General features: G+C 46.2%; 2 protein-coding genes across 11 annotated transcripts in view; one reads left to right on the top strand and one right to left on the bottom strand.

Annotated features, from left to right (window-relative positions):
* Positions 1-13,013, bottom strand: part of LOC135378838 (zinc finger protein 271-like) — a 41,125-nt gene extending 28,112 nt beyond the window's left edge. For 5 of the 7 annotated variants that reach the window (XR_010418587.1, XM_064611951.1, XM_064611948.1 and 2 more), the window contains exons 1-4: positions 12,789-13,013; positions 12,380-12,484; positions 11,135-11,367; positions 1,795-1,947 (exon numbers count right to left, since the gene is read on the bottom strand). Coding sequence is in view for 6 of the 7 variants with exons in the window: in XM_064611951.1 (XP_064468021.1) it covers positions 1,795-1,947; positions 11,135-11,270 (289 nt within the window). In the remaining variant the exon portion in view is untranslated. The remainder of the gene's footprint in view (positions 1-1,794; positions 1,948-11,134; positions 11,368-12,379; positions 12,485-12,788) is intronic. The other 2 variants (XM_064611949.1, XM_064611950.1) reach the window with 2 other exon arrangements.
* A 436-nt stretch (positions 13,014-13,449) lies between these two features.
* LOC135378830 (zinc finger protein 431-like) lies at positions 13,450-26,850 on the top strand. Of its 4 annotated transcripts, none has more exons than XM_064611942.1 (6): positions 13,450-13,504; positions 14,761-14,855; positions 14,944-15,196; positions 17,542-17,697; positions 18,969-19,121; positions 24,266-26,850. In XM_064611942.1, the coding sequence occupies exons 2-6, from the start codon at positions 14,826-14,828 to the stop codon at positions 26,131-26,133; spliced, it is 2,460 nt and encodes an 819-aa protein (XP_064468012.1). In that variant the 5' UTR covers positions 13,450-13,504; positions 14,761-14,825; the 3' UTR covers positions 26,134-26,850. The 4 variants fall into 4 exon arrangements, with proteins under 4 accessions (XP_064468012.1, XP_064468011.1, XP_064468013.1 ...); XM_064611941.1 differs by having other exon boundaries at positions 13,453-13,697; XM_064611943.1 differs by having other exon boundaries at positions 13,453-13,665.
* The last annotated feature ends 1,111 nt before the right edge of the window (positions 26,851-27,961 follow it).

Genomic DNA, 27,961 nt, shown 5'->3' on the forward strand with positions numbered 1-27,961 from the left:
CTGTTTGTGGCCAGCTCTGCAAATAACTCCCCACTGTGCATGATTTGCTATTTGCTGAGAAGCAAGGTGTTGGACCTCCGGATGAAAAGCCCGGAGCTATATTTGGGATGGCCACAACCGTTTCTTTCTTTTTTTTATTAGTAATTGCAGTCTTATTTTGTTGTTACACATTTAGGCCGTTTATTGGCTTCTCAAGTCACTGGCGCCTGTACTCAGTGTCGTGTAATTTTTAGTAAATCTGCGTAATTGTTGGAATAACTCAAAGCTGTACAAGAGTGTACGTATTGTGCCGGATCACATATGTGATTAGATAGTCCAGGATTGTATGTGATTGAATAGTCCGGGGATTGGATAGTTGGATGGCAGTACGGGGAAAATGCACATAGATGGAATAAGTAAATGTGGCTTGTCAGCCATGTGTTTGACTGCTAGTCAATTTTCAAATGAAGGAGTGATGAAATGATCACAGAGAAGTTATTTCATACGATCGGAGCTTGCCCTAGGGATTGCTTTCTAGGAGGCTGTCAACTTGCTGTACTAACCGTTGTCTAATACGCCATAGCATTTGTCGGATGCGTGTTTCCAGGTCATACACTGCTTTCGGTAACAACTGATCCTGCTCATTTTTTTAGCTCATTCTTTAACTGGATCTTCAGATAATTCGGTATCAACTTTAGCATTGCTGTCAAGGTCAAATTAATGGGAGCTTAATATGTTATCAAAGCCACTCCTCCTCGTGGCATAGCTTTCCAGAGTCAATTCAAAATTTACCGCATCTTCCCACTTTGGCGTTAAAAGTGCCACGCTGGAATCGCAAGAAAAAAAACAATTATTCATCGTGCAGCGGATACAGAGTGATCCCAAGACCTGAAATTTCTGAACAACTATGCAACGCAGTTGTAATACTATGCAGTATTGCGCAAGGCTCCCCATGAAGACAGGCAGAAACGAAATACAAAGTAGGAACTTTATGAAAGCTGATATTTCTTTCCGTATGCAAACCTTGATCACGCCAAATTGTTTTCTTGTACAGTGCTGGACAAAAGTTTATGGAGCACGACTCAGCACATTTCTTCCTCAGAAGAACAAGCTAGCAGCTTTTCAGTTTTAGTTTTGTGTTCTTCTCTTCCTTTTCTTCGTTTTCTTTTCTTTTCTTCCCCTATTTTCATTTTTTTTGGAATAGCAAGCCGATGTCCGTCTGGCTGACCTTTCTTTTCTTTTTTTCTTAATAAACATATCCCCCCCCGAATGAGACCGTACGGAGTTGGAGACGTGTGCCTCGGCAAGCCAGACACCTCTCTGTAGGTCCGTACATTACCATTCACTGCGATGCACTGAGGCACGTTCCGTAAAGTTCTGTGCAGCACTGTACTCTTCCAATCCAGTAATGGTAAATGATGCAGAGTGTGCTGATTAGGGCTGAACATTGTGGCAGTACGTGAAGGGAGATACAGGACGACACAAGTAGTGCACAACGGATTATTTTGCGCTTGATTCATCTGGTTGCCTCTACTGTTACTTGTCTCCTCACTTAGAAACATCGTTATGGGCATCGTTATGCCCATGTGCCAAAGTGTGCAACAGTTGCAATAATACAGAATTCGATAAAGAATCTCCAGGTCTATTTTGTCTACTTTGAGAGAATCTTCCGCAGAAGAGGGCACGTGCTGGAAAACTGATACCATAATGAACAGAAAACCGAAAAGCATTTCTGTTGCATCCCTCTTGTCGTCCATATTGTGCCGTTCAATTTGGTGCTGACCAAATCCCCTCGACCATTTTGTATTTATTTACCTTCTGATGTTGAGTGACAGCTCTGTCCCATCTGTTCCTGTCCTGCCAAGATTGCAACATTGTAGGGCTCTGTTTTGACTTCTATGATTGGATGTTCATTCGAAGAGTCCTCCTGAGGTTCTTCTTTAATGTCACACATCCCAGCTGCTGCACCTGAAGTAGATGAAAACAGGAGAGAAGTACAAGTCACATTGCAACGCTTCAAGTCATGTGATGGCCACCTTCGTACTGTTTCTGTACGTACCCAAGCAGCACAACATGATGGCCCAATACTGGAGAAATATTGGCAGTACCGGCCCACTATTGGTGCAATCTTGGACCAATGTTGTGCTGACATTGCCAATATTGGTCCAATCTCGGACCAATAATGGGCCAACATTGCCAGTATCGGTCCAATCTAAGACCAATGGTGATCATGTGACGGCCACCACCTTACTGAACTGAGGTATGGTTAGGGAGTGACTTTTTCGGGTTAAACTCGATTCCGCCCGGTTATTCCCCTCCCCCTCCCCAAACTGACCTCCCACCAATTCGGGTTAAACCAGATTTTTCCCCGAATTCCATTCATTATGAAATCTTCAAGTGACGCTTCCACTGAAGACGAACAAAGGTCGCCACGTGTAACACATGTAAGAATGGGTCACTTACATTCCCAGCAATACACCCATGTGTGTTAACACTGTCTATGCCTTCGGGTATTACTGCTGGAAGGTCACGATTCAGCAAAAAAAAAAAAAAAAAAAGATTAGGAAAGGACTTAAGAGACAAGAGGAGAAACAAAAGCACCCAATAACACACGTAGGCACAATTGAGCCTCTGTATGCAATAAGGGGATAAGTCGACTTATCCCCTTTTTAGCATTTCTGTTGCAATGACATCTGCATACCAGTATGTACCTGCCAAAGAAAATTTAGGACCGTATTACAATTTATTAACCCGCTACAGGAGGGTATGAAACGGGAGATAAATGTGTGTCAATGGGATGGACAATCAGACCACGCCTCTGGTGTAGCTTAAATTTTGCTACGATGCAGAAATGAACTTTGACTTCCACTCGAAAAAACATGTTCTTCCTGCCTTACCTTACGAAGGCAGAAAAAATAGGCGATGTCAAGTTGCCGGTGGTGAGTAAATTAAAGAGTGATATTAAACGGTAGGAACAACTTATTTATTTACACATGGTAAACAAGACTTTCGTGCACGAAAGTCTTGTTTACCATGTGTAAATAAATAAGTTGTTCCTACCGTTTAATATCACTCTTTACCTTACCTTACCTTAAAAGAAAAAAAAAAACGTGTGCAGTAAGCTAATAAGTCATGTTATGCTGGTCATCTAGGACATTATTTTCAAGATTGCGTTGGTTTAGCAGCACCATAAGCTGATCCAGGCTGACTTCACTGACTTGACTGACACAGGTGACTTCACTCTACCTGGCATCTCCATGGTCCGATCTCCAATGTCCGACTCATCAAAAACTGCTGCTTCTTTTTTTTTTCTTTTTCTTCTGCGCGATAACCCTGTGCACGGGGTGTTACATTGAAAAAAGGGGACATGTCATGCGCCTGGTTTTTGTTCCATTTCTGCCAAGCCGCACACCCAAAAACGACGCCGGCAGGACATGCATGCAGAGTAGACACATATATAAATGTTACACATTTTGTATTTGCGATATTTGAGGAAACCCAGTTACAATTATTTTACTAATTATTCACTTGAGGTTTTCTCGCTTACCAATTTTTCGACTTATCCCGTTATTGCACACAGAGGTTCCATTATCGCCCGATTGCTCCATGAATCAGGTTTAAAGTAGCACAGAAGTCATTTTTAACACCCAGTTTTCTTCCTATAAAACTGTTAAGTAGGCCAGTAAGGTGCACCATGCGAAGTAATTTACACCACAGTCATAATTATCTCAGAAATTGAATTTAAAATACGCCGCAAAAAGCTACCGTGCGCAACGATGGTGAAGAGCAGTACCAGCCTGTGATCTGCCTGGAACCTCGCGCTGACGCTATAAGGAGAATGCTCGCTGATTGGCCTAGAGAAATGCTGTCTGCTACTCCGCTGTCGTCTGCTACTCGGCTGTTCGGGGTTCGGATAAAGCCTTTCTTCTTGCTCGGTAATGCTTCGGCCGCTCCTTCTATCCCCAATTCTCCGGGAAAACTGGCAAAACAGGTTTACGGCGGCAAAGGGACAAGGCGCTGACCCCCACTGACCGGCAAACCAGAACGAGTCTCCTTATGCCGTCATCGGTGACGTCCCATCATACCTCCTCATCCTCGTTATAGCTGGAGTGGCGAGTTAAGGGTGAACGCGCGGAGCTATGTTTATGCGAGTTTTTTTTCTGGGAAACAAATTGCACACATCAAAACCTTTCGCGCTATTCGGTATAATGACACACACACTTTCATCAGATGTCTTAATCTGAAAATTTTTTGGATGACCCTCTGTACTCTTTTAAAAATAGCCCCCCCCCCCGATTTTTACTCCCCCAAATCTGAGAGAGGCATTTAACCCGAAAAAGTCACCCCCTAGTTATGGTCCACATTTTGCATTCGGGGTTACCACCTTCCGGCCGTCAAAATTGGCTCCGTTCCAGCTTGTTCCGGCTCAGCGAGTGATGTAGAAGGAGAGAGCAGAAAACTTGAGACTGGTCAAGGGAAATAGAGAGGTTTCGAAGAGGGGGAATGGGGGGGGGGGCGACGTCGCAAACTTCGAGGTGCATTAGAAGCATAAGTGGGGAGTAACGCGTTACAAAGTAGTGAGTTACCGGTAACGCGTTACATTCGAGTAGTGAAATATGGTAACGCATTACATTTGGGAGAAAAGTAATGAGTAACGTAACGTCATTACATTTTTAATAAGTAACGCGTAACGGCGTTATGCGTTACTGCGTGTTCGGGAACATTGCTTCGCCGTCTAAACTGGAAAGCTGGAGTGAGGACTGTGCCTGCAGAACCCGGGATTTTTTTTTTTTTTTTATGATTTTTGCTGTTCATCTTCAACAATGACAAGGAGGTCACATCGACACCCATGAAGAACGCAAAAGAAGGGTTATTGACCTATCCTGGTTGAGATGCCACCTTTGTTTACCACCTCTGTTTTTCGCTCCCTCTGGTGTTTTTCGGACGAATGGCGCAAAAGCGGCAGAGAAATAGACTCTACCTTCTGAACAAGTAACGAAGTACCAAGGGATTGGCTGTTTCGATTTGTACTGTGTGAGATAAAAGGTCACCGTCTCTATCAACCTTGACAAGGAGCACTCACTGGTCATTAGGTGTCCTCTCAGCCCAACGGGCGAAGCTCACAGATGAAAATTTTGAACATCAACTACCTCTGCGTTGCAATAAATCGTACATGTAGGTTGTGTTCATGCATGACCCTTGTTTGTGCCCAACATTGCTTGTACTGACTTGCGGAATGCACTTATGTGACTCAACCATATTATAAGCAAAACCTCATGAAGTAATGCAAAACTAACGGCACTACTTATCAGAAGTAACGACGTTAGTAACGCGTTACCTACTACCGCAACAGTAATGAACAACATAACGCGTTACTTTTTGAAAAAGTAGTGAGTAACGGTAGTGCACTACAAAATAAAAGTAACTACCCCAGCTATGATTAGAAGTGAGCCCATAATGTGAGCGCGCTCCCATTCTGACTCCTGGAGAGACCATGGTGGACTGAATAAACTACGTCGAATTACCCACCCTCGCACACGCCCACTGTTTGATAATTTTTTGCCAGTAGTCGTGGTATTTTAAAGTAATTGTTTTGTGGTTGGACCATACCAAGGGAAGAACACTACACAAGCCTCAAATTGCCCGGCAACGCGACAGTTTGGCAGTCTTCGAAAATGCCGCAAAAACTGCGAGATTTGAAGCACCGATCTCTTAATCAACGGTCGAGTGCCTTGACCACTTCAACCACGCTGGCATCCGCTTTCCTTCCGACGAGTCGCCGGGCTCTTAGGCAAGTCAATCGGAAAGCGGCTGCCAGCGTGGTCAGATTGGTCAGGGCACTTGACCGGTAATGGGGAGAAAGCGCGGTTCAAATCCTGCCGCCGATGCCTGCCATATTTTCACCTTCGCAAACGACTGGTTCAGGCTCAAAAGTATAGCAACGCAAAAGGCCACTGGCACAAATGGAAACTGAAACAAAAAGTAAAGAAACCCATTTCACACACACGCCATACGTGGAGAGTTGTCAATCCGTCGGAGGGGCTGGGGCACGATTCTTTTTTTCGTTATCTACCTTATTGCTCGTGTTTACAGCGTATCTTTGCGCTCTCAAGGATCATGTGCATTAGATTCGGCAGCATGCTAAAATAGGGTTATATCGGGTTTCGGTAGGGTGCGCGTTAGAATCGGGGGCACGTCACATTTAGGGTTGCCACCTTTCGGAGTGAAAAATACCGGCTGAGGGAGAGGAGGTGGAATAGAAGGAAAGGAGGAAAGGCTCGTGGGAAAGGGCAAGTAGGTGAAGAACGTTCTAGCTGGCTCCACACAACCACCAACAGCTTTGCAACCACAACCTCTTGTAACCTCCGAATACAAGACGTAATGAATAACAATGATAATAATAATAATGAATAATAATACAATAATGAATAACTAAGAAAACGACTGGTGACTGCGGAGTTTGGTCTGTGCTCCAGATTTATTCAAGCTGTAGTGGAACGTTGAAGGAAAAAACCCAATAAAAGCCCTTATGAAAGCTCTTGAGCCACAAATACCGGCAAAAGGCTGCCGGTATCACCTTACTACTGGCAACCGGCAGAGGAAGTAAATAACCGGCCGTGCCGGTATAATACCGGCCTGGTGGCAACCTTAGTTACATTTGAGCAAATATGGTAACTGGAATTTAACCGGACTGTTGGGCACACAAACGCTCGGGGGTTCGTCGGCGATCCACTAAAGCCACGACTGTGCTGATGACGCATCAAGCAAGTTGCAGTTTCACATTTCGTTTGAGTGCAATGACGCCCGTACACAAGTGTGTAGTTAGTTTCCGTTTCAACGAAGGAACGTGGCTGTGATGGATTCGCAGACAAGAACTCCAAAGCTCGGCGTGTCACTTAGCTGTTGCGCTATTCATGTACCGCAATGTACAAATTCAAGCGTGCAGCCCACTGCACTGGCGTAATAAGCTGGTACAGTCGAACCTCACTACAGCGAACATCGTTGTGCGAATAATCGGTTATTGCGAGTTTTCTGTCTTATTTGGTTGGTCACGCTTTATTTCTATGGGGATCCTGCGTTTACAACGAAGTGGCTTCCCCATTTCCTAGCCTATTATCGGTTACCACGAAGTGATTCATCGTGACTTTCCAACGCGCGAGCGCATTTTTCCGGCACATTCAGGAGATTAGCTCCCGTTTTGGAAAGGCAACTGGCACGTGGAGGCGAATGACCCTGGTAAGAGAGCAACGCGTTCATTGGTTCCGTGCTTCCACATGCGTTCCTCCTCTCCACCGTGCGTTTGTCATCGCCACTGCCGAATTGACCGTGGATTGAAACATTCCTGAAACTTCCCGTCATCGAGTAGCCGGCATGCTGCGGAAACGTAAAGCGCTGAGCATCGAAACGAAGGTGAATATTCTTCGTGATGTCGACAGCGGCATGAAGAAGAAGGACGTTGCGTGCAAATTCGGCATCCCGGCCAACACTCTGTCAACGATACTAAAGGCAAGAGAAAACATCGAGGGCACCTTCCAGGGACAAGCCATCGCCAGCAACCAGAAAAGGCTTCGCAAATGTTCCTTCCCCGACGTTGAAGACGCACTTCTCGCCTGGTTCAAAGACGTGAGAGGAAGGAACCTGCCGGTGTCAGGTGCGTTGTTGCAAAGAAAAGCATCAGACTTTGCATTTCTTCTCGGTCACAACGCGGAAGATTTCTGCGCCAGCAGCGGCTGGTTGCAGCGTTTCAAAGGCCGGCACGAAATCTCCTGCCATGTGGCCGCCGGCGAAGCGTCCAGTGTTGATGAGGAGAGCTGCAAAAAGTGGCTCGAAAGAGTCCAGCCGCAACTACGTGACTTCGACGAAAAGGACATTTATAACGTGGATGAAACTGGCATTTTTTTCAAGCTGCTGCCGGAACGATCCCTTTCAGTGAAAGGACAAACCTGTCATGGCGGAAAACGAAGTAAAGATCGGCTGACAGTGCTGTGCGCGACAAACACGGACGGAACGGACAAGCGGAAACTGGTCGTGATTGGAAAGTCCAAAAATCCGTGGTGTTTCAAAGGTATCCAGCGGCTGCCTGTGGATTATTGTGCCAATGGAAAGGCATGGGTTACAACGCAGCTCTTCGAGCAGTGGCTCATCGCTTTCGACCGGGACATGCTCAGGCAGGGACGACGTGTGCTTTTGCTCCTGGATAACTGTTCAGCTCACAAGGTCTCAACGCCGCTGCGATCTGTGACGCTTCTGTTTCTGCCCCCAAACACTACGTCAGTCATGCAACTACTAGACCAGGGTATTATTTGGTCACTGAAAAGTCAGTACCGCAAGAGGCTTGCGTCCAGATTAGTGTTCGATATGGATCAGCAGCGAGCCCCCACTGCGGTAACTGTGAAGGCTGCCATTGAGATGCTCTACGGAGCCTGGAATGACGTCACCAGGAGCACGATTCGAAACTGCTTTCTAAAGGCCGGATTTGGGTCCCCTGCCACGGAAACTTCGATAGAAGACATGGGACATCATGTCGAAGCAAGTGTGTGGAGACGTCTCCGCATGAACGAGGTCACCTTCGACGACTTTGTGTCGGCAGATAACGACGTTGCCGTGGCAAGTGAGCTGACGGACGCAGAGATCATTACTGGGGTCAGCCAGGAAGGCAGCGGCGAACGTACAGAAGTGGTGAGTGACGATGAGTGCGAAGAACCGGAAGACACGGACCGCCGTCTAACGCAGTGTGAGGCTCTCTCCATGGTACGTGCACTGAAGGACTTCTTTCTGGAACATCCAACGGCGTCCGATGAAATTGTTCGTGATGCGTTTCATTCGCTTGTCAAGGTTGAAGTGATTGTCGTGAACAGCGCTGTTGCCACGAAGCAACAGAAAATTACTGATTTCTTAAAATAAAACAGTTTTCTTTGCCTTATTGTGTTTTGAATAGATTTTGAAATATTGCGGACGCTATGAGTGTTCTGGCGGGAATTTGTTAGTCTCATTTCAGTGCTGTACTTTTACAGCGAATATCGCATATAACGAACCAATTTGCGATTCCCATGCGACTTCGCTCTAACGAGGTTCGACTGTACAGTAGAATCTCGATGATACGAATCTCACGGGGTCGCGGCAAAAATTTGTATCATCCGAAATTCGTATCAAACGAATTAAACCAAAATAAAAATTGAGGCAAGAAAATAGACAGTGACTGTTCATTTTCCGTTACTGTCAATGAAAGGGGTCGGTTTTAACGCTTTTGTGTCTCCGTTTTTGGCCAATGCTGCCCAAATATGCGAGATGATTCAAAAGACGTAGCACGTGCTTTTCACCCGCGAGTCGCGCGACAGTGGTCTAAAGCGAGCTTCTCCTAAAGCAAGCAGGCGTTAGGTGAAGCCGACTTGTGGAATGGTGACGGGTAATGTTGCCACAAGTTGTCCTGATATGTTCCTTCCACGTGTTCTGGGGTTCTGGTTGCTGTTTTCAGCCAGAGCGATGTCACACAGCTTCGCGGTTTATTGTTGCGAGGGGAGTAAACAGGTCAAAACAGAGAAACGGTGATAAGGTTCCGGGCTGTTCAATCCCTTTGATCTTATCTCCACCACCACTCCACCACCACCAAAAGAAAAGTCATTGCTTGCATTGTGCTGCATGATGTAAGGGAGTTCGTGGTGAGGATCGCCCTCCCTTTTCGAAAGATGCAGCAGCATGACTCGCGCGCTTTCGCGTCACGGGGGAACGACCTCTGTCGCATGCTGGGCTCATTCGTATCATCCGTAAAGGCAAGATAACGCGTTCGTATCATCCGAACTCTAATACGTGGGAAGAATAGGCATTCCGGCCGGGACCAAAAAGAATTCGTATCATCCCGAAATTCGTATCATCCGTGATCGTATCATCGAGATTCTACTGTATTACACTAAAAAAAAAAAAGAAAGAAAGATAGATATGGGATGGCTCCAGAATTTTCAGAATCCAAGGAAGGGTATGCACAAATCTTATGAATCTTTCGGATCCTCCCTTCAAAAAACAATTTAATTTGGTATCTTTGTATTAATGAGAAACAAATTTATACATAATTCAGTTTCAGGAGAAAACATGCCCATGTACTTCTTAAATACAATTTATTTGAGAGAAGGCGTGAGGCGCTGAGAATACATGTTAGCTTAGCTCAGTGGGTAGAGCCCTGGACCGGTAGTCCAGAAGATGTAAGTTTGAGTGCTACAGCTGGCTAACCTTTTCAGTGACTTTCATGTTTCATCGTTTATTTGACATGTTCATCGACTGCAAGAAATACATAAATTCTAGAGTCTGAACTGTTTCCATAAAACTAAGAAAAATTAAAAAGGAAAACCGCATTATACTTTTAAACCTGTGATGATAGAAAAACACGCTTGGGGGCTATCGGACACTTGGGCTTTGGGCACACTCCAGAGTTGCTAACATAAAAAAAAACACTGTTTTTGGCACTTGGATTCAGGTTCCTAAATCTCGAATACCTACCTAGGATTCGACAATTCTGATGGCCTACCTCTAGAGCAGTGAACATTGAAAAATGTCCAGAACGAACAGACTAGAACGCGCCATTTTTGCTTCTCCCCACTGCTCCTCCCTTGTGTCGTCCCCATAATGCGCCATCTAGCGAAGACGGAGATAACCTTCTCTTGTGCCCTCAAGGTCATGCATACAGATCATTGCAAAAAAAAAAAGAAAGAAAGAAAACTTCCATTCCAATCATGTATACCGGCCTCGGTGGCTCAGTCGGTAGCGTGTTCGCCTTCTGATCCCGAGATCGCGGGTTCGAACCTGGCCGAGGACGCCAGCAACTTGGTGGCATGGTACAAGTTGCTTAGACACGCCGTCCTCTGCGAGGGACGTTAAATACGGGGCGCTGCGTGGTGGGCTTTCATTGCACGTTAAAGAACCCCCAGGTGGGCAAAAGCAAACCACAGGCCGTCCGCTGTGGCGTCGCTCATGATCTCAGTTGTCTCATGACGTAAACCCCCAATTATTATTATCATCAATCATGTATTAGGTTGTACCACGTGTTACGTGCACTATTTACTGGCAATTTACGCGTATATGTTTTAGTAGCACCTGAACTCAATTCTTCCCCTCCGATTCCTCTTTAGGCCACCCAAGTGTACAGTTTATACAAGGATTTTACCATCAGCATCACCTCCTGATGAAGACTGGTTGCAGTGCTGTTGCTGTGTCTGGCCCTCTTCTGGTAGACATGGAACATCAGGTGGTTCCAATTTTACTCTCACGAGCTGACCGCTGAACTCTGAGGAGAGCTGCATCTCTTCAGGTTGTGAATCCGAGGGGCTGGAAGGTGACGACTCAAGGACACAAGGATCTCGTGCCTCTTCCTTCAATGGGAGTCAATTGTTTGCTGTCCTTGTCCCATGTAAGGTAAGAGAGAGACAAGTGAGACTGGACCAGCTTCCATAAGTGTATGCGCAGAACTTGAAAACGCTTAGCAGTGTATTAAAGAAGCAGTCTAGAGGCACACAACCTTGTTTCTGTTTTTGGTCGGTGTGGAATGTTAGGCGGCCGAAAAAACAGTTTTCCCACAGTTAGTCCAACCGTTGCGAAATTGGGACGCCTGCAATAGCCCCTCGAACCTCCCGTGCGCGAAACACCCTCCTTCGCCTTCAGGATAGCCACGTGATGAGGTAGGGACGCTCCTCATTGGATCTGGGATCACATGATCAAGGTGAGCAACACCGCACAGGCCGGAGCGTCTGCTACCGCTTCGGAGACGCTCAGCGTTCTCCGGCTGCGTGATGTCCGACACGGAGGATTTGAAGGCTGTCAACGACACAACCTCGATTTTTTGGGACCGCTGACACCACGGGAAGAACGAGTGGTGCAGCAAGAAATTAACTGTGTGTTGTACAGCGATACCCCGGTGCTTCCCGACAGTGTGCAGCTTCTCTGACAGTTTTCACCGCACAGTTGCTTCACAGTGGCTAACAGGTGGCGCCACAATACCGACGTCATCGCTTGCTTTCTGCTTGAGTTCTGAGATTGCACAGAAGCCACAGATATAATACTCTTACTATTGCAACCTTATTTTGTTAGGGTGCATATACACTTTGTTTTTTTAGAAAACGTGATATAAATCATATAGAGAATAGAAGTCAACAAGAAACAGTTCACAATGTTTGTAGCATACGGTTTTTCCTACCAGCGAACCAGGGGGCTCTCTACCACAAACGTCACACTAGAGTGGGTGATTTTAGAGAGCGGGTAGGCGATTTTGCAAATTAATTGCGCCGCGGTGAAACAACTTTGGACAAAAATATTTTGTGGGAATGCTTTTCACATAGTGCTTTACAAGATGACAGCAATTTTTGGCCATGTTAGATACCACGTTAATGCTCCTTTAATGAAAGTGCCGACTCACTGTCTGTCCGAAGGCCAACGTGGGTTCTTGGAATGGAGGTATGATTCTCAGTTAGGACTGAAGAGTTGCCACCTTGTTCTTGACAAGATCCTGTGTGGACATCCCCTGCCAAGAAAGAAATACAATATTTGTGTTTCTTAATTTTCAACACATGACATTCGGAATATGTAATGTGTGATGTGCGAGGAGGACGCTCCCCCTTTGCTAGGTACTCTTCCCCACCACGAAGTGATGAGCAACTGAGTATCTGATGGTCAATTCTATTTCAATGATTATCATGCCTAAATAGAATTCTCGGTATATTTGCGGAATTTGCGGTATATTACGAAACACGACTCTGTGGTCGAAGTGTAAACACTGCGAAAAAGTGGAAAATATGAAGGTGGAATCTACGGCAGGGACAACAAACCGTATTCCTTCGCGTCGTATCATGGCATGACATATCTCCGGCTTGATGTGTTTCAAAACTTTTCAGTTGCGTCTAGTGTTGTTTCGTTTTTTTAGCGCTCACTTTCTATACGACAACTAACTCAACTTTCCACTCTGATATTCACACTCACGAAGTACCACTTCTAATGCTTCAACACGATTGAAAGTGCACTCCCATTAGAAGGATTCGGAGCGAGGAACTTTGTTTACAAATCGCAACTGAGGGCCCGACATACAGGTGCCGCCGCCGACGTCGTTGGATGGCGTTGAGTGTTAAATGCTATTAAATATGATGTCACGTTCGAGAATAACAAAAACCTTATTTATGACACGCATGTTGATGAATTCTAGCTTGAATGCTAGCTGTTAGTAGAGGCAATCCTCCAACTCCTCCAACCTCTAACGCCAAAGAATGGAATAAATTAAAACAACTCAAGTGATGATTGAAGTTCGGCAGCGGCGTCGACTGCTATGTCGCTGTGAGCCCGCTGTGCGGTAATACAGAAGATGCGGGTTCGAATCCTACAGCTGGCTAACCTTTTCAGTGACTTTCATCTTCCAGCTGTGAGCCATTCAAGTTCAAGTCATCGACATCGTTGACATCCCAAAATCCGACAACAAATCCAAAATCCGCGGAGAAAGCCAAAATACCAAAATGTCTGTGAAAGATGGAAGATTGAGGCAAATTGAGGCTTTGTATGTATTTGTCCCTTCTATGTTGTTCCAGCCTCAGAACATCAGTTCTTTCAAGGTCAAAATGTCTAGTTGTGTCGTCTCCCGGCTTTTGGAGTATTTTTGAAAATACCAAAGTATGGTGAACTTACTGAACTAGCCAAATGCCAAAAGCAACTTCGGAGGTGAGCTAAAGTTTGGCCGGAGGATTGAATGGGTAGGTTATGAAGCTTTTCGGGCCTCCAGTTATGAAAGGTTCTCTCTGTTAATGAGGACACTCAACAATTGATGTGGGTAGAAGCACTAAAACGGAAAAGGGCGATACACAGACACCGCGTTCCCAACTTTCAACTTGGGCCATCCCTTGCCAAGTGATCCAGAGGTGCCGCTCGACTAAAATTCTGTGAGACGCATGGCTGCTAATTTCAAGCAGCTAAATTCGCATGAATTTTTGAAGTAGCGATCTCTTCCTTGTTGTCTTTTTCGGAGCTATAGAGAGGTCTCCCAGGTTTTTCGGATTCCTCCTGACTCCCGAGGTGTCCGGATAATCGAGACATGACCGTGTATGGCACACATAAAAGAAGACCATGTGGCACACAAGTTTGTGCCACGATTTGTTGCAAAACAAGAGGCATTGTGAACAACATACACCTTATTTGCGGGGGAAATCCAATAAGATTGTCTGCTTTTATGAGACAATTGATGTTCCGAGGCTGGAACACATATAGAAAAGACAATTACATACGAATTGTCAATCATTGTCTGCTTAGTTTTTCCAATGATATTGCTCGACCAACGAGGACCACTCGTTGAACGAATGACAGTAGAACTGCTGAGAGAAGAACACGTGTTCATCCCCCTTTTGCACAAAACAAAAGAAAAATCTCTGTCATCGTCGAACAAGCGACATGTCATGCTAGCGAGGAGATTTTACCAGTCTTACCACTTTTCACAGGATTTCTACTTGAACCACCTGGTGGCGCTTCGTAATATGCCACGAATAATTAAATAAATAAACCAAGCATGGCTGTGAGTGACCTGTCTAGTGGAAGTTGGGTAGCTTTATACAAACACACTGAGAAATCTCTTTAGCCATGACAATCATTGAAATAGAATTGACCATCAGCTACTCAAATGTTATCCACTAAACAAATTGCTCATTACTTTTTGGTGGGAAAGAGTACCTAAGAAAGTGGGTGCATCCTCCTCTTACATCTCGGAAACACTATGTGTTGACACTAGGGAGTACTCAGATGCGAGTATCGTATTTCTCTCTTCAGAAGGAAAAAAAGTCAGTACATCGAGAACCTCTCACTGGCATCCCTTCTTTCTTAACTGAGTACCCATGCGGACACAGCTGATGCTCCAACAGACAGTGAGTCTGCACTTTGATCAACATACACTGTTCAGCCTTTTCGCGTTACACTTACGAAAACTAGTGCTGTATTTTTTTCTCTTCCCAGCCTACTTGTCTCTTTGTCCCCCTTACCCTGCATGGGACAAGGGCAGCAAACAGTTTACCCCCCATGAAGGAAGAGGCAACATCACGTACCAGCCCCTTGGATTCACAACCTGAAGAAATGCAGCCCTCCTCAGAGTTCAGTGGTCAGCTGGTGAGAGTAAAATTAGAACCACCTGATGCTACATGTTTATCAGAAGAGGGCCAGACACAGCTACAGCACTGCAGGGAGTCTTCATCAGGAGGTGATGCTGATGGTAAAATCCTTGTATAAACTGTACAGTTGGGTGGTGAATGTTCTATAGATATATACGTAGGACCTTTTTGGGTTAAATGCCTGAAGAGGAATCTGGAGGGAAAAATTGGGTGCTATTTTTAGTTCAGTAATCCCGGGTGTAACTTGCTAGTGTAACTTGCTACTAAATAGTGCATATGGTACCACCTGATACGTGATTGTAGTTGAGGGAGAAACCGGGTTGATCCCGAACTGGTCCCAGACGGGTCCAGGAGCGAGTAATCGGGGCGGATGGAACTTTTTCGAATCTCTTCTCTTTTTTTTCCTTTTTTTTTCGAATATCGTGTCGGCTTGCTACCACACTCCTGTGAGATGCACACTTGACTTTGTACATTTGAATAGCGCAACAGTTACAAAGTGCCGAGCGGAGCTTTCGAGGTTCTCGCACTCATCTCCTAATACATCTCCGAAATCAAATCTACAGTTGTTGTACAGGCTCGAATGAAGGAAGTGTTTGTCCTTTCTTCTGTCCTCCATCCTCAGAACATCAATTTCCGTCATGTTGTACAGGCTCCACTAAAACGCGCAATTCACCTGCTGCATAGTCAGGACGGTTGCAGCCTGAGTTGATCACCAACGAATGTTTGTGTGTGGTTGATGATCTGTACATCGCTGATCACCATGACATTTCAAGTACGCTGGGCACTGACTGTGTAGGGGTTTGGGGGGCCCCCCGAGTCCCCCTTTGCCCCACCCTAAAACTTTTCCAGTGGGTGCCAGGTGCCCGCCGAAATGTCTACCCAGCTGTCACTCAAGATGAACATTACGAGGCATGCACGAAAAATTGCATGCCTCATGCAGATTTGTGTTAATGGTATAATACCCCAGGGCTGGGCATGTGTTACGATACTTTTTGTTATTATAGTGCGACTGTAATACATGCTGCATTTGTATTACTTATTATAATACGGGTTTCAGTATCTATACTATATATGTTTATATTATAATATGCAAAATTGTGTATTATAAGTATTATAATACTCCAGTAATACGTTTCCGATTTTGATGCTTTCTTTCACCCCGTACGCGTTACCAGGGGCGCTATTCTTGATGAAACTAATTTGTGCATTACTTTATGCATTACTTTATGCATTACTTTATGCGTGCATTATGGGGGGGAACTTTATATGCTTTTGAGAAAGTATTGTGCAATGTCACAAAATTGTAGTGAGGTCTCTTCCAGATTTTGGGGGTATTAGGATGTGGGTGGGTGGGTGGGGAGGGATGTCCTCCCATTCGAAGAACTTGGCAAACACTGATTCTCAAGGGAAGTAAAAAAGACGTCTGCAGTGCGTGCTATGCATGGTCACTTCGATGGCCCGAGCTCGCAAGGATGCAGCTGCATCATATATGTTCCATGCACGCGACGATGCCCGCACATAGCGAATAACTATTGTGCATTTGTCAAATGAGGAAATTAGAGGAACGTCCTCAAAAATTTTGGTGAAAACTGCGACGGTGTTCACAAGACAAGAACGAGCAATCGCTCCAAAGGCCATTATATACTTGCACAAATTTTGTTCGCGCCACTCGGTTTGTTCAAAATTGCAGCGAAATTTCATGCGCGAGCGCCACCATACTGTCAGCAACTTCGTAATGCAATGCACTCATGTTCACATATTTTCTTCTCTTTAGCTCGTACAAGTCCGAGCAAATTGTCTCGGCGCAATTAAGTTGCATATTGCTACGCTCTTACATATTCCCACAAATCTTTCCTTTGCATTGTGCTCTTCCGTTTCCGGCAACGGAATGCAAGGGCGGTCCCATGAGGCTCCAATAGTCCAGCTCCACACAGGAACATACATGTCCCCGTATTTGAGCGAGCAAGCACTGCCTTTCTCTCTGTGTGCCCGTCCACCGCATACCCGCTTGCCCTTTCCCAGGAGTCTTTCCCTTTCCCCCTACTCCACCTCCTCTCCCCCAGGCGGTATTTTTTTTACTGTGAAAGGTGGCAACCCTAGTACAGACCCTGACAAAAGTTTACGGAACGCCAGAGCGACGTATTTCTTGACCGGAGCGACACCCCAGCAGGGAACGGGGGCGGACACACTTACTGAGAGGTGCGTATAGTGTGCCCAGTCACCTGTTTGTAAGTCTACCTGCTCCTGTTTGCAGCAGCGGTGTGGCTCCGATGACTACGCCGCTATGGTGAACACCGCTGTGGTGTTCCGTAAACTTTTTAAGTCGTGACCTGTACCTTTGATGGCCAAAAGTGATGAAAAATGTTGAAAAGCGCACAGGCACAACTAGGTTCACATTGGAGGTGTCTGTCACATGACTTGGAGCTCCTGCGTTGTTTTACTTCAGGAGAAACACTTGGGATGTGCGACACTAAAGAAGAACCTCGAGAGGACTCTTCAAATGAACAGCCACTCGTAGAAGTGAAAACAGAGCCTTACAGTGTTGCACTCTTGGCAGAACGGGACCAGATGGGACAACACAGCCGTGACTCAGCATCAGAAGGTAAATACAAAATGGTCGAGGGGATTTGGTCAATGCCAAATTGAAAGGCACGACATGGACAAAAAGAAGGATGCTACAGAAACGCTTTTCAGTTCATCACGTATCCTGCACGTGCGCTCTTCTGCGGAAGATTCTCAAACTAGGCTATAACTGGACGGATCAGTCGGTCGCAGTGTTATCGCAACAGCAGCTTTCTGGCCAACAAATAAATTTGTTGGCTAGTTGTTCATCTTCAACTTCGGAAAAAGCTACTTTGTATTGACTGATCTCACTTATGTGGTTCAATTTAGTGTCTTATTTGGGCTCTTGTACTTGTTGAACTCTGATGGAACTCTAACTCGAGTGGAGACTTTTAAATTTAATGAAAGATTAAGATGAGAGGCAGAGATATACTTGCTTTGTCAATGCCAGGCCAACATTGTCAGGGAATTTTGATGCGACTGGAAAGGGTGTGGGATTGTCGGGAAATTTACCAAAAAGTATGCTGAAAGTGGCGAATATCATGGACATAGTGCCGAGATGATGAGCAGAAGATAGTGAGTGCTCGCCGGTGGTTCAGCGGCTGCGCCACGGCACCGTTGCAGCAAGCGGCAGTTTGCCAGTACAACGAGCTCGGAGGCAAAAATGTGAGGTACCGTGTATTCACACGAGCTACACCCTCACGGAATATTCTGGTGAAAGAAAAACGAGAACACTGCTCCCAGAGTCAAAGTTCCGTCCTGTGTTATGGTGAGGAATTCACACGGTGCCGGCATATCGGCAGTGGCGTACTGCGCACTTAGCAGACGACACCATCAGCGTGTTTTTCTGTCGTCTGCTACGGAATGTCTTGTGGCTGTGTAGCAAGGTATTCCCAGCGGCTAGCAGTGTACGGGACGACACCACGTTGAGCTCTCCCGCTCACGTAACAGAAGAAAGCTGTGACGCTTTTATCATCTTCCGCTTTCTGGGGGAATGTCGCTTGTGTGAAGACACGGCACCAATATTCTATAAGTGATCCTCTTTATGGTGTATCAGTGCCAAAACTGAGCATTAGGCACCAAGCTCTCGTTTGTTTTGGCCAGGAAGTTTGCTCGAAAAAGTGAGTGAAAACCTGGAAGGGTCAGGGAATCTGAGGCCTCCAATGTGATAGATACCCTGATGTTGAAGTTGAAAATATGTAGAGCCTAAACTAGGTTCAGAAAGGGTACAGAGGGGGCCGTCACATGACATAAAGTCATTACGTAACGTTGCAATGTAGCCTAATTATCTTCTTTATTGTTTTACTTCAGGAGCAACAGCTGGGATATGTCACATTAAAGAAGAACCTCGAGAGGAATCTTCAAATGGACATCCAATAGCAGTTGTGAAAACAGAGCCTTACAATGTTGCCATCTTGACAGAGCAGGACCAGATGGAACACAGCTGTTGCTCAGCATCAGAGGGTAAGTACAAAGTGCTCAAGGGTATTTATACCCAGGCTGCCATATGGGTGCTCTTCATAACCATTGAAACAAAGGGCAATTGAACGTGTGCGTAGCATCCACGACCTACCAGGTTATAGCGATCGTGTCATAATCGGCAAACCCAATGTGGAGCCCGTCCGCACGATCCACTAGGGGGCTCCACCCATCGGCCCCAGGAAATCATGATTGGATGATGAAAATTTGAATTTGAACGTCTGGAAGTGGGGGACGCACGATTACCGTAGCAGACGACAGCAACAGTTCCTATGAAAACGCTTAGAATGATGATGATAATCAACTTTAGAACTCAAGCATCTCTCGTGGGACATCCACCGCTCGTACGATAATGCTAAGGTAAGCTAAAGTACAGATTACTGTAGAAGTTGAGGAAGCAGTAACGGAGCCGATGAGTGGCGCCACCGCCATCCTCCAAAAGTGGCGCTGGGAAGGGGTCCGTACGACATGTTCGCTAGAATCTAGTAGGTTGTAGCATCACCAGGTGTGTAATCTGTCAGGGTGAATGAGATCCAATGCTCTTTGAGGAGCAGACGCGCTATACAGTTGGTGGCACTGCACACATTTTCAGTGCGCTTTGGCTTCAATGATGATTGTAAACTACCCGTGTGACAGGGCTATTTGTCAGCGCCAAATTCAATGGTACGATATAGACAGGAAGAAGAATAGACCAAAATGGTTTTCGGTTTCCTGTTCGTCATGTATCAGTTTTCCATCCCGTAAGTGCTGTCTTCTGCAGAAGATTTTCAAAGTGTATGCAAAATATACGGAAATATTCTTGATTCACTCCTGCATTATTGCAACTTTTCCAGACTCAGACAGCGTAACTGACTGCATATGATGTTTCTAAGTGAGGAGACAAGTCACAGTAGGTGCAACTGAAGGAATGAAGTGGAAAATTATGCCAGGAAAATTTGTAATTCTTTATACAAGGCAATGCCGTCAATCTGAACTCAAAGGGGACTGAAGATTTGTTCGAATTTGTTCGAGCTCAGCACAAGCATGAAAAAATATGAAGCTGATCTGCATTTATTTTTCAACTAAGCGATCGAGTATATCGCCATACATAAACAGGGTGCCTATGATCAACGTTGATCAACTTGACGAAGGCGGAGCTTCCTCCGCAATGGTAACCATACCCCTATTAGTTTAAATTGTAATAAATCACCCCCTTTTTACTTCCCCTACTTTCGTTGTTTGCCTTTCATTCCTTCATAACCCCGTTTACTTCGTGGTCTTCTGAACTTTTATTCTTCTGCATAATTTATATATTGTATATTATTTATTTTATATATATTATATATATAATATAAATATACCTCTATGTCAACAATAAACACGCACACTTGTAGCACAGATCCTCTCCCGTATGTGTAGCATAAAAAAAAAATTGCTGGTGTATTTTTCCTGACACCGGGGAAAATCACCAGCACGTTCGGATCTCGTCTCTGAGATACCAGAATTGTCCTTTGAATTAGTTTCACCATGCTGGGTTTCTTCCACTGTTCCTGCACCGGCTAGCTGCCGATATTGGCTCACAGTATCTCGGAACGATGTTACGGTGATATCTCAGAACGGTGTGATGCTGCAACGCTTAAAAAACTATTTAGTATTGTTAGGAAAAAAAAAATAGCCGGAGCTCTTTGGCTGCATGCATAGCATATGTTTGTAAGTCAAACGTCGCCATGCCATACTGGACAGCTGTTTCGGCCTTCTTGGGCCTCATCAGCAGTACGCAGGCAGGCAACGTTTGAGTGGATGACGTCAGAAGGTCACGTAACACGTGATTCCTCCCGTCAGGGTGAGCTAAGTCACCACTGAAAGCCCAGTGCAAAGCCAGTGGAGTATACTAGAAGGAAAAAAAGCTATTTTAAAGAGAAAAAAACCTGACGGGAGGAATCACGTGTTACATGACCTTCTGACGCCATCCACTCAAATGTTGCCTGCCTGCGTACTGCTGATGAGGCCCAAGAAGGCCGAAACAGCTGTCCAGTACTGGCATGGCGACGTTTGACATACAAACATTTAGTATTGTAGTTTTGTGTCACCCTTCTTCTACGCCACAAAGTAAATACAGTCGAACCTCTATATAACGAAATTGCAAATGTTGGCATTTTAATTTGTTAAATAGAGGACTTCGTTAAACCGATCACGCAAAAAAATAAAAAAAAAAGCACGGCCGATCCACCGATACGCGTAGTAGAATGCGTAAGTCGCCATAAAACAGTCCTCCACACTGAAGGACAAAAAAAATGGCAAATTACGGAGTCACATTAGCAAATAACACGTACTTTATTTACAACTGAATGCAGATGTCACTCATGGCCGTACAAAGTAATCCGTGAGCTTTGCCTGGACCGTCCTTGTTAACGTCGGAAGCACGCAACGTTCATAAGTCCAGATCGCCTCCACTGCTCTTTCCTGGTTCCCTTGCGCTGTCGCGTAACGGCGCAGTGTGTCGATGGATTTGAGGACATCAGCAGCTGTAGGCGGCGGCTCTTCGTCCGGTCCATCACTTTCGACAGTGTCCCCGGCGTCCCCCGTGTCACGCACTGAGTCCACGATGTCGTCGTCGTCGAGCTCCTCGGTAGCTACAACACAACTGTCACTGTTGATGTAGTCGGATAGTTCCACGCCCGCCGGCACTGCACCTTCCCAATCCATCAGAGATTCCCATGCCTGAACGAGCCCAGGTTGCACAGTTTCAGTTTCTGCTGCTGTTTCCTGCTCGCAGAGGCCAAGCCCGGCCTTTCGAAAGCAGCTCGCGATGATCACCGCTCCCGTTGACTGCCTCGCAGCTGACAGCACCTCCACCGCATGGGAGACTTCCACTTTTGTGGGCAAGTTTAACATCAGGTTTAGGAGGAGCCTGTCGATCAGGCGACGCCGGTACGCAAACTTCACACTGTTTATTATGCCTTGGTCCAAAGGCTGAATCAACGATGTGCAGTTTGCGGGAAAGAAGTGCACTTGCACATTGCTTAGTTCCAGACCCTGAATGTGGTGCGCCGAACATTTGTCCACAAGCAGGCACACATTTCTTCTCTGGTTCTTCATGTCGCTGTTGAGCTCGTTCAGCCATTCTACGAAAATGCTGCGCGTCATCCACGCTTTAGAGTTCGCCACGTACTTTACGGGGATTCTCGCAACATTTTTGAACGATCGTGGTCTTGCACTTTTCCCGATAACAAGCGGGACGCGCTTGTCGCTGCCATCCATGTTAGTGCAGAGCAAAACCGTGAGACGCAGCTTGCTTTGTTTTCCACCATGGCAGCGGTCACCCTTAAGCGCCAGAGTCTTTTTCGGTAACATTTGAAAAAGCAGGCCTGTTTCGTCGGCATTGTAGATGTCGGATGGCTTGTAAGTCGCCATAATTTCTGGCAAGCGATCTTTATGCCATGCCGATGCCTGTTCAGTGTCCGTGGCATGGCACTCTCCACTTGCGGTCTTGCCAACGATCATATGCCGCATTTTGAATTTCTGCAACCACCCGGTGCTTGCTTTGAAATCATCGCATCCAAGCAAGCATGCGAAGTCTCTTGCCTTTTGCTGAAGGACGGCACCGCTGACTGGAATGTTCTTCGCACGTATGTCCGTGAACTACTTGAAGACAGCCTTGTCAACGTCCCCGTAGGTCGCTGCCTTCAACTTCTTGCGCTGGCCGCTGCACGACCCGGAACGCACAGCTTTCAGAACGTCTTCCTTGGACTTGAGTATCGTGGACAGCGTGCTTGGAGGGACGTTGAAACGCATTGCAACATCTTTTTTCTTTTCCCCTTTGGACACCGCATCAATCATCGCGACTTTGTCATCCAGTGTCAAAACTTTGCGTTTTTTACTTGCACTCATGACAACACGCAACGACGCAACCACCTCGACACAGCACAGACGACGAAATGTCGTAAAATGGGTAACCACGTGTCTTTTTCCTTTCGCTATCGCACACCACAATAGAATGCCATGCCTACACCACGTGGAAACGCCAATAACCAATGAGAACTCACGTGAGGTCAGCGTCAAAACTCCTCCCTTCTCCTGCGCGACGGGTGAAGCGACCCGTGTGGAAGCTTTCCGTTGCCCGCGGCTTTCGTTAAATGGAGACAACCAAATGAAGGCATTTCGTTAAATAGACTTTAGAAATGCATTGAGGTCTATGGGGACGCGTAAATGTCACGAAATATGTACGTTAAATAGAGGATTTCGTTAAATAGACGTTCGTTATTCAGAGGTTCGACTGTATACAAATATCTTATGGCTGCACACGCAGTGTCTTTCTTTCACTGGAAATGTGGACGAGGATTTTAACAGAAAAATGATAATCGCTCAAGGAGTGGCTTTGATAGTGCAGTGAACTTGCATTATGGACCTTGACAGCAACCCGTAAGTCGATATCGAATTTTCTGAAGATCGAATTAGAGAATGGGTGAAAAAATGAGTGAGGTCAGTGTCACCTTATTGGCAAAAACGGTGTGTTATCCTGAAACACGCAAGTGCTATAGTGTACCATGGAGCCGTTAGTGCAGCAAGTTGACAGCCTCCCAGAGGCTGATCTCCGAGCTTTGATCATATGAAATAACTTCTCCATGATCATTTCATGCCCTCTTCTGTTGAAGATTGACTAGCACTCAGACTCGCACCTGGCAACCCACATTTCATAATTCCATCTGTGCGTGTATCACTCGTACTACCTTCTGCACTGTCTGATCACATTCGTGTGCCAGCAGAGTACATAGGCAAGAGTGCAGCCTTAAGGTATTCAAACAACAAGATTTACTAAAAATTACACAACACTGAGTACAGATGCCGGTGACTTGAGAAAACAAGAAGCACAGCTTAAATATATACTAACAACAGACTAAGACTAAAAATACTCACTCAGGAAAAGAAAGAACAAGAAAACGAAGAAGCCATGAGTGTCCAGAGTTGAATTCAGGGTCTTCCGTCTCATGCAGCCTCAATCGTGCACGGTGAGGACTATATGAGGGGTCGGATGTGAACAGCGTGCTAAGGCGCAGCTAATGTGGCGCCATCTAGTTTTTCAAACATTGTGAAGCAGAAGTGCGCCTGGACTGGTATGGCTTCTTATTGTCCGATTTCTGAATTTTCAGGGACAAGAGAAAGCACTGCTATGCTCTATATTATGGGCCAGCCTAGAGGCACTTGTGATCAAGCATCTTCAAGTTGCATTTTCGCATATGTACAGCCGAAGATCAACACAATAAGAGTTAAACCGCTCTTTGACAACATTGCACTCGTCACTATGAACGGTCAGCCCGCGGAACGGCCTCCAGACCAGAGCCAGTCAAGTGGACCTGCATGCACGATGAATGCCAACAAGAAATGCCACACGTTTCCACAGTGTCACAATGAGTCTGAAAATTGTGCTGCTATTCCTCCATCCGATGTTCAAATGGGAGAGGGGGCTATTGGGTGCAACATCTGTACCTCTGCGTTCTCCCAGTCTGTGAGTCAAGAGAATCACATGTCTAGGTGTGCTGATGAGAAGCCACGCAAACCCGATCACTGTTCTGCACAGTTCAGCCAGAGCACCAGCCTGTGTCGTCACGGGAAAACGCACATGGGCGAGGATACACACACGTTCTACCTCTGTCCTGTAGTGTCCTTCCAGAGCATGCATGTGCAGCAGCACGAGACACACACCAGCGAGAAGCCATACAAGTGCCATCTCTGTCCTGCAGAGTTCAGTCATAGCAACTCCCTGCGGCGACACAAGGAGACACACACGGGCAAGAAGGCACACAAGTGTGATACATGTCCTGCAGAGTTCAGTCGTTTTAACAGTCTACAGAATCACAAGCGGACACATACTGGGGAGAAGCCATACAAGTGTGATGTCTGCCCTGCAGAGTTCAGCTGGAGCAGGTCTCTGCGGGATCACAAGCGGAAACACACGGGCGAGAAGCCATTCAAATGTGATGTCTGCCCCGCGGCGTTCAACTGGAGCGGGCTTCTACGGGATCACAAGCGGACACACACTGGGGAGAAGCCATACAAGTGTGATGTCTGCCCTGCCAAGTTCAGCAGCAATGGGCTTCTATGGAACCACAAGCGGGCGCACACAGGCGAGAAGCCATTCAAATGCGATGTCTGCCCCGCAAAGTTCAAGCGCCGTGGAGGTCTACAGGAGCACAAGCGGACACACACTGGGGAGAAGCCATACAAGTGTGATGTCTGCCCTGCAGCGTTCATCCGGAACGGACTTCTACGAGATCACAAGTGGACACACACAAGCGAGAAGCCATTCAAATGCGATATCTGTCCTGCAGTGTTCAACCGGAGCGGAGGTCTACGTGATCACAAGTACACACACACGGGTAAAAAGTCATTCAAGTGCGATATCTGTCCCGCAGCGTTCAATCGGAGTAAGCGTCTACTGGTTCACAAGCGGACACACACTGGGGAGAAACCATACAAGTGTGATGTCTGCCCTGCGAAGTTCAGCCAGGTCTGGCATCTACGGAATCACAAGCGCACGCATACGGGCGAGAAGCCATTCAAGTGCGATGTCTGCCCTGCTGAGTTCCGCCAGAGAGCCAGTCTACGGGTCCACAAGCTGACACACACGGGAGAGAAGCCATACAAGTGCGATATTTGTCCTGCAGAGTTCTTTCGGAGTGATCGACTGCAATACCACAAGCAGACACATACGGGTGAGAAGCCATACAAGTGCGACCATTGTCCTGCACAGTTCAGGCGGAGGGATCAGCTGCAATATCACAAGCGGAAGTACATGGGTGAGAAGCCATTCAAGTGCGATGTTTGCCCTGTGGAGTTCAGCCTGTGGAAGTCCTTGAAGTGTCACAAGCGGACACACATGGGGGAGAAGCCGTTCAAGTGCAATACCTGCACTGCTGAGTGCAACCATGGTGGGCACCTACAGTGTGACAAGCGAGCCAACACGGACGAGAAGCCGTACAAGTGCGATGTCAGCCCTGATGGGTTCAGCGAGAGCTGAACGCTGCAGGACACCTCTGCAGGCGTCTGACCCCTGCAGCGTCACAAGCAGAAACAAGCGTTCACACACAGCACAAACTTGAGGTGTCACACAAGTGCCATCTCCACCTTGCAGACACAGCGTGGAGCAAGAAGCTATACAGAAACGTTGTCTGTTCTGCAAACTTGAGGTGGAGCACAAACCTGCAACTTTACAAACGGGCGTTCGTGGACATAAAGCCATACAACTTCGAGGTGTGCGCATATTCGAAATTTTCGGCTACGAATCGAATATGCGCTATATGCAGTCGACACGCGTTAATATGACACTCGTTAGTATGACATCCTCACTTTATGACCAATTTTCTGGGGGCATCGTTTGTTCCCAATGGAGGTCCTGTGTAAAGCCTGTTGTTATTATAACAACTCGATAATCCGACTATGACCAACATTTCCTGGATGAACTGGGGAGAACACGTGTATTCCTCCCCCTTATTGTGACCGTCCACCACAGACCGAGTCATCCTCCTGACCAAAAAAGTCCAGCGGCTGAGGGATGACCTGTGCGTGGTTTGTATTCGCCATCGCCCGTGCAACTGAGTCACGGGAAAAGCTACACATTGACAGCTTTCCAAGCAGACGCTTTTAGCGGATTTTTTTCGTCAACAAATTGTAAATAAATTTTCAGGTTGCAAATAATAAATTGTGCAGGTAAAATAAAATCAATTTAATTGCAATACTCTGCCTGCAATATCTGCATCTTCTATAAATGAGACAGAACGAAACAGACTTCCTTTATGAGGGGCTTACCTGGAGCACCATAGATGTTGCTTGTTAATATGACAATGCGCTTGTTAATATGACGTATCCCATTGGAAAATATTATATTCGAAAATTTTATATTCAAAGTTTTCGAATATTCATAAAAGCTTGAACGTTCGATTTTCTTTGAATATCATATCGTATTATAAAGATGTTGCGATATGCGCTCTCGAATTTGTACGTTGTGGTAAGGGCGACGAACATGTATAGTAGAACAGCTGCAAAGCGACGCGTGAGGTACTGGTTCGAGGTATGCTCACCTGTGAATGCGTGGTTACACGTTCGGTGCAGCCGCCATTTTAAAGTCTGCCCCAGCGAAACGCTTAACAGCATTACGCTTCATGCATCGTCAGCACGATCACGGATTTGTCTGTTGCCAACGAACTCTGAACATTCTATGAGGCCTACGGTTCAGTATCGAAATTTTGTTGGAGCTAAGCTGAACACTCCTGTTCACCGTGCCACTGCATGCACATCCAACACCAGCGTCTCGAACACGTTTCTTCGGTGTCGATTTGTGGTAGTCAGCGTCGACGTCTGAGCCGCGCGCGCAGATTTTCGCCGTCAAATGAAAGAAGCGCGAACGTCGTGGAGGCAGTCACGCGCGATGATCGCAGCCTTACGACATCGTTGAGGACCGCGGTTTTACTGCGTTTGTTAATGAGGCTGTTTCAAACTATGCATTACCGTCATGCATGTTAGTCTCACGCGTGCGAGAACAGTGAAACTGCATACACGACAAATGTGGAAGGTATTGTCAGGGCAAAAGAGAGCAGTTGCCACCTCCATTTTCCTTCAGAGATGTGCTCGTCACAAAACCATCCCATGTCCAGAACATGTCATTGACCTTTCTGTTCTGTCTGTTTGAACGGCACGGAGTGCCAACCCAGGCGTTCACTGTTCACGAGAGACTCGTGAAGTGGAACCTGCTTTTACGGTTTCCAGCTTGCCCCATGAGAACAGCACAGTTGTTTTATTGAAAAAAGAAAAGAAAGGACAGTTACGGACTCGTGTAATGCAAAATTCAG

The sequence above is a fragment of the Ornithodoros turicata genome, chromosome 1 (assembly GCF_037126465.1).
Source record: "Ornithodoros turicata isolate Travis chromosome 1, ASM3712646v1, whole genome shotgun sequence".
NCBI classification, from domain to species: domain Eukaryota; kingdom Metazoa; phylum Arthropoda; class Arachnida; order Ixodida; family Argasidae; genus Ornithodoros; species Ornithodoros turicata.